This window comes from Erpetoichthys calabaricus, chromosome 9 (assembly GCF_900747795.2).
Source record: "Erpetoichthys calabaricus chromosome 9, fErpCal1.3, whole genome shotgun sequence".
NCBI classification, from domain to species: Eukaryota; Metazoa; Chordata; class Cladistia; order Polypteriformes; family Polypteridae; genus Erpetoichthys; species Erpetoichthys calabaricus.
In genome coordinates, this window is record NC_041402.2 from 133,669,356 (window position 1) to 133,680,186 (window position 10,831).

At 36.5% G+C, this 10,831-nt stretch overlaps 1 protein-coding gene across 3 annotated transcripts in view; it reads right to left on the bottom strand.

The window, feature by feature from the left end:
* Positions 1–7,456, bottom strand: part of ano10b (anoctamin 10b) — a 70,835-nt gene extending 63,379 nt beyond the window's left edge. For all 3 annotated transcript variants that reach the window (XM_028810177.2, XM_028810178.2, XM_028810175.2), the window contains exon 1: positions 7,343–7,456. In XM_028810177.2, coding sequence (XP_028666010.1) covers positions 7,343–7,346 — 4 coding nt within the window. In that variant the 5' untranslated portion in view covers positions 7,347–7,456. The remainder of the gene's footprint in view (positions 1–7,342) is intronic.
* Between the last annotated feature and the right edge of the window lie 3,375 nt (positions 7,457–10,831).

Here is a 10,831-nt window from a genome sequence, read left to right on the forward strand (position 1 = left end):
AGATTTTTGACAATTTCACATGTGAAGAGATCAATAAACTCTCACCAGCCACAGTGACTGTTAAGGTGGTACTAAGTGGTTTACAATTTTTAGGGAGAGAGTGTTTCTCAAATTAAAAGTCTGAAATCAAGTAATTTGTAATTGTCCTGAAGCTCTAAAGAACAAGCCCCAAAAACTGTATCTCCTTTTATAAGTTGTAAAATGTCCTCATTATTGCCTTTCAGTTTGAGTGCATTGGATTTTTTACATGCATACCATTAAGGGTGTGTTGGTGGGAACTGAAATTGTTTCTTTGACAACACCTTAGCCTGAAAATGGAATGCTGTTCTTATCAAAAAAATAGAAATGAAAAAAAAAAAAAAACACTTTGAGTAATAATCTTACAGTAATTTTAAACACTTATATTTTGTTAATCATTATGTACTATTTTGTGTAAAATGGAAATTGCATTTAAAAGACATCCACTGTATGTCAATTAAACAGCTACAACAACATGACATTTTATTTTAGCCTGTCTAAATATGAATCACATCAAGGTTTTAAGCAGTTTTACATGATCATATTTCTGGAATGGATGTCTTGATTTGTGCTTTCATATAATCTAATAAGGGGCATCTCTGTGGGGGTAGTGGCACTTGGTTAGATGAAATGACTTCAAAGAAATGCACCCCCATTGCATACATTTTTCCTGGGAATTCTGCTTAGATTAGGGTTTAGGTACACTCTTGTCTCCAGATCGCACTGCCATTTGTAAGCACTCTTTGACTGACAGTAATCCCATTCAAAGAATTTTTACCGCTTTAGTAGAGGCTTAGTTTTCAAATCTTTGTGATCTCATGTCATTCGTGGGTATTTGCACTACCTAGAGAGACCAGAAGACAGTTTGGATTTGTTTTGAGACCAGAAAATAAAAATAGTCAATTTATCAGGGCAATGAGTGAAAAATTGGAAGCATAATACATCAAATAACAAAACCTAAACTCAAAGCCATAATCATAGTCAATGGAAAGTTTGTGAAGCTAACACAATGAAACACACTTGCAAAGTTTTTAGAAAATCCATAATCTCATACACAACAGTGACCTTAATACTGTTGCGATGGCGATGTAATATGTGACACACCTCTTGTCATTTAACATAGCACCTGTGACTCAAAATGGCAGTTGCCACTGGACAACAAAATGGCATTGGAAAAGGCACATGTTCAACTACTTGTGTATGAAACAAAAAATAAATGTCAGAAATTGATTCCTCAAACCCTAAAAAACCTATCATTATGTTTTAAATGCCAGGCTAAATACAATACAAATTGAGAAAAAAACTACATTTAGCATGTCTAACTCTTAAAGACATATGAATATAGCAGTGATGCAGTAAAGGACGGAGGAGACCCAAAGGAAAGTCAGACGTACACTAGAAGAGACCTGCTGTTAGGAGAAAACTCAGATTTGGAAATTTTTCAAGATCTGGCTGGGACTTTGCCTCAAGCCATTCAAAATCTATGGGGAGCTGACGGAAAGCTTTTATAAAGGCAGGAAACAAAAAGCCTCAGTAAGGCATATCTATATTCTACTATTTTCTTGTATTTCTCTTGCTATGCCATCATTTGGCTGCCATAGTATAAATGTAGCAGTCATAAGAGGGACCAAGGAGGAATTACAAGACTGCAATGACATAAACATGCAGTAAAAGCCACACTAGAGTAGTCATGATTTTCAGAAAGGCAAGGGTGTGACCTTCACTTTATTTTTCTTGTAACATTTACAGTGGTACATCAAAGATGCCATAATGTATGCTGCAAGTTTGTATTGTAAGCCTGTTTAAACACTTGTGCAAGACACATATGATACAAAATATAAGTTCAGACTTTAAAGAACAGTACTGTTGCAGTTGATTTGTTGTTCCTTTGCTAAATTAAAAAGACAAGAAAATGGAAAACTTTAATTCTTTTAGCAAATTGTCTTTTTAATTTGTTTTGTTCTCCTAGATTAGGTTTTAGAACCCTGAACTAGTGATTCCAGTTACAGTAATGCAGAGTTTTCATTTTGATTTGTTTCAGTTTCTTACCGTGTTGGTTGTCTCACTGAACAGTAGCTTATTTACAGTCATGTGAAAAACTATAAATATACCCCATGGAAATTGTTGACTTTTTCAACATACTGTATTTGAACAGGAAAACAGTATTAGATCTTTATGCAAACAGTGCCTAGAGATAAATGTAATTTACCTGAATAAAAACACAAGCACCATTTGTCTTTTCAACCATTTGTTCAAGAAAAATATCATCAGATGTAATGGTCTACTGCTGAGAAAGTAAGTACACCTCAGAAACTGGTATTGCCCCCTTTATCAGAAATGATTTCATTTAGAGGGTGGCACATTGGTAACACCTCTGCCTTAAGGTAAGAAAACCAGGGTTCACGCCCTGAGTCCTCCCTGTATGGAATTTGCATTTTTTTGCATGGGTTTCCTCCGGGTGCTCCAGTTTCCTCCCACTGTCCAAAGACATACAGGTTAGGTAAACTGGTGATGTTAAATTGGCCCTGTTTTTTGTTTGCCCTGTCCATACTTTGTTCCTGCATTGTGCCCTATGCCAGTTGAGAAAGTCTCCAGGCCCTGACCTGTAACTCTAGTCTGTATTAAGTTAGTTAGCAAATGACATAACATGACTTCTTGTATGTATTTTGCATAACTGCCAACCAGCCTCTGATATGAACTCTGTGAAATTTTGACCACTCCTCCATGCAAAATTCCTTCAGTTGCAAGATGTTTGTGGGTTTCCTTGCACGCACTGCCCGTTTCAAATCTCCCCACAATATTTCAATGGAATTCAAATCAAGACATTGACTAGGCCAGCCCATAACCATTAATTTCCTCTTTCTGAGCCATTACTTTTTGAATTCACTAGTGTGCTTCAGATTATTATCATGTTGAAAGTTCCACATCCAAATCAACTGAACTTTCAGAGAGATGGCCTCATATTCTCCTCAAATAAACTTTGATAAGATGCAGAATTCATAATTGGCTTGATGACTGGAAACTAACCAGACCCTGCGGCAGCAAAGCAACCTTACACCATAAGATTTCCACTACCATGCTTCACAGATGGTATGAGATTCTCCTCCTGAAATCCTGTCTTCGGTTTGCGCTAAACTAGCCTACTGTTACTGTGGCCAAACAACTCTGTCTTTGATTCATCTGTCTTGAGCACATTGTTCCAGAAGGTCTGGCCTTTGTCTATACAGTAATCCCTCCTCCATCGCGGGGGTTGCGTTCCAGAGCCACCCGCGAAATAAGAAAATCTGCGAAGTAGAAACCATATGTTTATATGGTTATTTTTATATTGTCATGCTTGGGTCACAGATTTGCGCAGACACACAGGAGGTTGTAGAGAGACAGGAATGTTATTCAAACACTGCAAACAAACATTTTTCTCTTTTTCAAAAGTTTAAACTGTGCTCCATGACAAGACAGAGATGACAGTTCTGTCTCACAATTAAAAGAATGCAAACATATCTTCCTTTTCAAAGGAGTGTGCGTCAGGTGAGAGAGAGAGAGAGAGAGAGAACAAAGCAAGCAGTCCAAAATCAATAGGGCTGTTTGGCTTTTAAGTATGCAAAGCACCGCCGGTACAAAGCTGTTGAAGGCGGCAGCTCACACCCCCTCCGTCAGGAGCAGGGAGAGAGAGAGAGAGAGAGAGAGAGAGACAGAGAAAAACAAACTGAAAAATCAATAGGTGCCCTTTGAGCTTTTAAGTATGTGAAGCACAGTGCAGCATGTCCCTTCACGTAGCAGCTGCACACAGAATGTAGCAACGTGAAGATAATCTTTCAGCATTTTTAGACAAGCGTCCGTATCGTCTAGGTGTGCGAACAGCCCCCCTGCTCACACCCCCTACGTCAGGATCAGAGAAAGTCAGCGCAAGAGAGACAGAGAAAAGTAAGCTGGGTAGCTTCTCAGCCATCTGCCAATAGCGTCCCTTGTATGAAATCAACTGGGCAAACCAACTGAGGAAGCATGTACCAGAAATTAAAAGACCCATTGTCCTCAGAAATCCGCGAACCAGCAAAAAATCCGTGATATATATTTAAATATGCTTACGTATAAAATCCGCGATAGAGTGAAGCCGCGAAAGGCGAAGCGCGATATAGCGAGGGATCACTGTATTAGTGTTTCCCAACCTCGGTCCTGGGGACCCCCTGTGACTGCAGGTTTTTGTTCCAACCAGATTCCTAATTAGTGACAACACCTGATAGCACTGATCTCATTTAATTAGCTGGTATTATTTTTCTTTTATTCTAAATCCGAAAAAGCACAGCAGCATGATTTTTACATTTATAAGACATTTAGAAATATTTCTGCTTTTGCTATAGATTTAAATGCTTAACTCTCTTTTGTTGATTTCATTATATTTTGCCTTTTCTCTGTGCAGTTTTTCCCCTTCGTTGTATCTTATTAATGTCAATTAAAAATGAGCAGAGCAGGCACACTGGCAAACAACGCTAAATAATCAAAGGCTGCAACTACTTTAGCGTCAGACCCACGAATTAGTAAATAAAGGATTAATTAAACAATTAGAACACCTAGAAAAGCAGAATGAAAATCAAGATGAAAATATTGTTAAAAAGAAAAAAATACATTATTCCCATATAACTGCTTGGTACATTTTAATATATATATTTTACCAAACTTAGTTTTCTAATTTCTATATTGTTCCAAAAACACAGAACATGGGAAATAACACATCACTTAATTAGCCCAGGAGTCCAATTAACAACAGAAGCTGGTTGGAACAAAAACCTGCAGCCACAGGGGGACCACAGGACCGAGGTTGGGAAACACTGGTCTATATGTTCAAAGGAAAACTGTTGTCCTATTCTTTTTGGACAGCAAATGCTTTTTTCAGGCACACCTCACATGCAGGTCAAATTTGTACATTTTCCTTCAGATTGTAGGTGCATTTACTTTAACACCAAACCTTACAAGGAGTTACCTGCAGATCTCATGATGAAATTTTGGGGTTCTTGGAAACTCCTTTCAGTATCAAGCCTTCAACTCTTGGCCTGAATTTGCTGGGATGGCCAGTCATGGACAAATTTACAGTTGTTTCAAAACTATACCACTTTTAGATGATTTTCCTTGCTGTGGAATGATAGATTTCAAATAATTTTTAAATTCCTTGGCAAACTCCTAGGCATCCACAACTTTCTTTCAGAGGGCCTTAGAGCCGTTTTGATCTTGGCATGATGACACGACACAAATCAATAGCAAATGGAACACCAATCCCTAGATATCTAGAGTTTAAATAAAACAGGTTCGAATGTTTACTTCCTAAGGAAATTTTAATCATTATAATCATGGATCTGAAATGGGGAAAAATGCAGGGGTTTACCTAATTTTTTTCAAGTGAAAAATCTGCAGTTTTGTTAATTTAGATTATGAAAATGAATACATACATTTATGTGTCATTTGTTCAAGTATATCACCTTTATCTGTAGGCTCTATTTTCATAAAGAATTTATGTTTGCCTGTTCAAATACAGTATGTTGAAAAAGTCAACAGTTTCAACGGGGTGTACTTACTTACTTTTTCACATGAGTGTAGTTCATGAGCCAAGGGTTCATTGTCTAGTTGAATAGACTTTTGAACCAACTGCCATCTGTTTTTGTTTATCATTCAATGGAAGTTGTTCTGGTCTTGATTATTAGTGACTTTCCTGTCTCTGTGGAGTCATACACACCTCTGAATGGTGGCTTCACAGTTTTTGATGAACCATGTAACATACAGAGAGATGAGCATTTTTTACTATTCATTCTTCAATTTAGATGGCTGTAGTCCTCATTTCTGTTTGTCTGTACAAATGACTATCCTTACCTAAGTGTCAGCTGCCTTGAGTCTTTCCTGTCTGCTTTACAGGCAACAATTATTTATGCACACAGCCTAACTTTTAATCAAGTGACAGCTGGCATTGTTTTGTATAATAATATTTAACTTTTTTCCATAAATATTTCTAGATTTATGTTCTGGTTTTCATAGCGCAAGACATTTTTTCCTTTGCATCATTCTGATTTTGACCCATCCTTACCATGGATAGTAAGTTCTGGCTGCTTTCATTTTGTCTACAATTTCTGAATGAATTAAAATTATAAGTAGTAACTCCTTATTTTGTTTGTCACCATGATTTCTAGTGCCTAGATATTGCACCTCTGCCACTGAGATATAACACATCCACATGGCTGAATCATGATAAGAACGGCTTAGATAAAAGAAAGTTAGTGTTTCAAAGTACCCCTGACATAGCATTTGTGTTATTTCAGTTAAGAATATTTGGATGAACTTAATAATTTTTTTTTGCCAATAATCACTGCCATCTTGAAATGAGCTACTACATTAAATTGCAAAGAAAAAGAAAGGACATAAGAGAGCAGAGTTCATCTGTTAGAGATCTGTCTTGAAAGGCTCAGGGCTGTAATTTCAGGCAAATGTGCCTCACCAAATATTTACTGAAAGGGAGTAAATTTTTATTATTTAGAATTAATAAAAAGTGTTTGTAGAATTTTGTACACAATTAGACAATTAAGAAATGTCTAAACTTGTCAAATTGTAAAACATCTAACTGAAATATGTTAGGATTAACTATTACAATGCAATGAAACAGACAAAGGTTATAAGCTCTGAATCTACATTCAATGTGCAGTGTGAGGTTACTGCAGGGCAAGATGATATATCACCATACTTTCTAGGATACATTCTTACTTTGTATCAAGTTGATAATAAAATGAAATTAAAAAATAAAATAAATGGAACAATAATTGTATTACTATAGTACAGATAAAAAAGTAATAAAAATAAATACTGTAAAGAACAATGTACAAAATTATTATGCTTCTCTTAAATCAACATTCAATATATCACATACTTTTTACAAAGCCCTGTTATTTAAGTAAGTGGTGTTCTATACTAGATTTCAATCACTTATGAAGAATAATTAACTGCACAAAGTGAACAATTACAAAAACTTTCAAGCGCATGAATGGTGCCAAGACTGAGTGGAGTAATTAGGTGTTGTCTGGGTTCCTAAATTGATCATTGGTACCACAGGCCAGAGATGTAACATATGTTATTACAAATTTGTGCGTTTCATTATTTTAAATGTTATGAAAAAAAGATTAAAGATGCTCAACTGAAGAAAGAACTATTAGAATGAAGTCTTTTAAAAAAATAGTATCATACATTTTCTGTAGCTGCAAAGAAACCTATTAGACAAAAATATATGGCAATACTGGGAAAATAACTTTAAAAAGAATAATGCATAATGATCGAAAACGAAAATGAATTTTACCCATTACGTTGTCTGCAGAAGTTCAGTGTTAATGCGGCCTTGTGCCATTCAGATGGCTCAGTCCTTCCTGTTCCTGGGCTGTCTGTGCATGTAATAACTTTGTTGTATTGTTAAAGCAAGTTCTACAGGCTGATAAAAGGAATGCAGCACAGCTTCTTTTCTTACTATTCACCCCGCCCATCTTCCAGAGAAGTAAACCTATTGAAAGGGAGGTCTCCATATGTGTCAGACATTAAGGAGTTCATTGGTGAACAATTCTTAATGCTAATGTGGATTCTACTTAAATCATGTGATCCCTTTTGCTTATATTCTTTTGCAATCAGTTCTCATTTATTACAATTCCAAATAAATATAGCAATGGAAACAAATACTGCTTTTGTGGCTTCCCAGACTGTAAAAATATTTTTTTTATTTTTACACATATCCACTCATATACTGTATAAGACATAAAAAAAGGTTGTTCATAGAAACGCCAAGGAGAATAAAAATAAAAATTTGCCTTTTATATTCTTGCTACCTCCAGCCCTTCTTTTTGCTTCCTGTTTCTGGACACTCTTTCTTCCTAGTTACTCAATCATCTATACAAAGAGCCCACAGACTCATTTTCTAACCTGCTTATGAAGTAAGAATGTTGAGGGCTAGTGTGCACCTCTGTAAGATTTTTTGCAGATCATGATTGAATGCAATAAAATAAAATTGAATTTAACATCATGAAATACATAGTATAGCAAATGACAATGAAATAATCCTTGAAGGGACTACAGTATGAGTTGCCATTATTGTAGAATCAGCATCAATATAGAAACTATGAAGCAGTCAATTGACTATATGCAGACAGTAGTGCTGACGCACTGCTGGTGAAATCTCGGCCAGCTCAGTCACATCTGTTGTCTGTTTTACAGCTGTGATTTTTGTTTAGCTTCAAGAATGTCTGAGAAAAAGAAATTTAAGTTTCTGCTCTACAGCTGATCATTGTTGTGTATCTTTATGTTCAGCTTCCAATAAGTACAACAAAGTACTTAGCTTTTAGACATTTCCCTCCGATGTGGAAACCCGATCTAAACTGATTGTTACTATCTGGAGAGAGAGCTTTATGGTTATTCCTGATACCCGAGTTTTTAACTGGCACTTTAGAAAAGAGGATTTTCATGAGCTAGGGTCTGAGACAGGGTGACGACTGCTGAAGAAGGGAGCAGTTCCTGCATTGTTTGTGTGGAACAATTTCTCCTTTCTACTTTCCAAACCAGAGGTTTGGGAGAGGAGAAAGCAACTGATGGAGGATGACACACCGTTTGAGAAGGAGGAGGATAAAATCCTTGAGAAGCATGACTACTCTTCGGCTCTGGATCAAGCAGTTGTCAACCTAGTGCTTGATGAAATCCTGTCTCTCCGAGAGGAGATCCTCCAGCTGAGGAAACAAATTAAGACCCTTACAATAAAACAGTGGTTTGACATTCACTGTTTTGCTTGCTCAGACAGAAACATTTTCTTTGCAAGATGTCCAGAAGACTCATGTTATTATGTATTAAGCTTATATACATATTCACCTGTCCCTGAATGAAGTTTAACGACTAATTATTGAAATTCTGTTTCTTAAAGAATACCTAATGTAATCACATATTTGTCTCATGTAAATTCGTAGTAGACACAGGTTTTTAATATGTCCAGATCTTAACTTCGTTATTATGGATGTAGCTAGAAAAATATAGTTTGAAAGATACAGTATAGCTCCTGATGTCTTGCTCAATATTTTGAATGATGTGACTTACGTTGTTTACCGTAAGTCTGGGCACATCGTTAAGTGATTGAGTGAAAAACTCCATAGCTAGTCTGTTTTAATATCAGTGCTGGAAATAAGTTTGTATATGGTCTAGAGCATAAATGTAGCAAGTACTTGCCTATTAGGGCTACCTCAGAATGAGATCTATAGAGGGTGCAGCTCCCTCATGTAGACTTGGAGTCATTAAACCCCACTGCACTATGATTTTCAGTCTTAGCCTTCTATTACATTTTCTTAGTGAGTCATGAACAGTTTCAATACAACCCCATGATCATCTGTCATGTACTATGACATCTATGATATCAGCAACTCAGTGATAATGGTTTGCAACTAGCCACTCAATGATTTTTCACAAGTCACAGGAGCAGACTTTTGTGTGTGTGAAAATTAACAAAAATGAGTGCTCAGTTTTAAGTAGAATACATACCATGCCCATGAACAGACAGGAGCACAATCAAATCTAAAAGAAAATAAAAACCTGAGAAAAGCAGTGGTGACCTAAAGAAACAAATGAAATCCAGTGCTCTAGACCAGGCATGTCAAACTCACTACCATTGGTGGGCCGCTTTGACTGCTATACATGTGTCAGTGGGCTGTACTGTAACAAATACTATAATACTATTATACAAAGTTACTGTAGCTTTCTTTCCAATACTGAAAACTTTAAAAAATGTAACACAAACGCTCACTGAATTCATTGCTCAGTAATTCAAGTTGGAAAACAAATCCTCCAAAAATCAAATTGTCATTTGAATGCTTAAGACCCTGACATGTAAGAATATGGACAAGATTCTCATTTCTTAATTAATGTGTCCACAGACGAATTTTGCCTTGGAAGCTTTTCACATCATTGTACATTGTAGTTACAAGTCTGTGTTTTTCTTGTAACTTCAGATTCAAGTCATACAAATGTCCAGTCAAATACACAGCAAATACCAAGTCCTGCACCCACATGTCATTCAGAAAACTCACATCTTTTTCTTTCATCTCTAGAAACAATGTAACTTCTTCTTGCAGCAGGAAGAACCTCTTCAGTACTTTGTGACAAGATAACCAATGTACCTCCGTATAGTAAGGAACGGTGTCAAATTCACTTCCTACATCCTCCAGTAATGAAGTAAACTGTCGATAATTTAGTCCACATGCACGAATGAAGTTGACTGTTTGTGTAACTGGTATAAGGACTTGTGTAGTTTCAAAACCTTTGAACGCAACGATTGTTTGTGGATTATGCAGTGGAAGAAAGCAAACTTGCAATCAGGTTTTTTCTCACGTATTTTTGACAACAGCCTCGCACCAACACCATTAGTGTGTCCCACCATTGTAGCAGCCCCATCTGTTGCCAAACAAACAAGCTTTTCCATAGGCAGAGTGTACTGAGAAAGAACTTCTTCAACCTTATTGAAAATGTCCTCGCTGGTAGTTGTGTCATGTAAGGGAACAAGTTCCAACAACTCCTCTGTAATTTCTAAGTTTGTGTCACAAGCTCTTATAAATATAGCAAGCTGTGCAATGTCCATTACATCCATTGACGTATCAGTGGCGATCGAAAAGCACTCTAATTCAATTGACTTATTTCGAAACTGTTCCCTCAAGTTGCCAGCCATGTTATCAAATCTATCAGCCACTTTATTCTTTGTTAGTGATATATCTTTGAAAGTCTTTGCTTTTTCAGGACATACAATCTCTGCTGCTCTCACAATGCACTG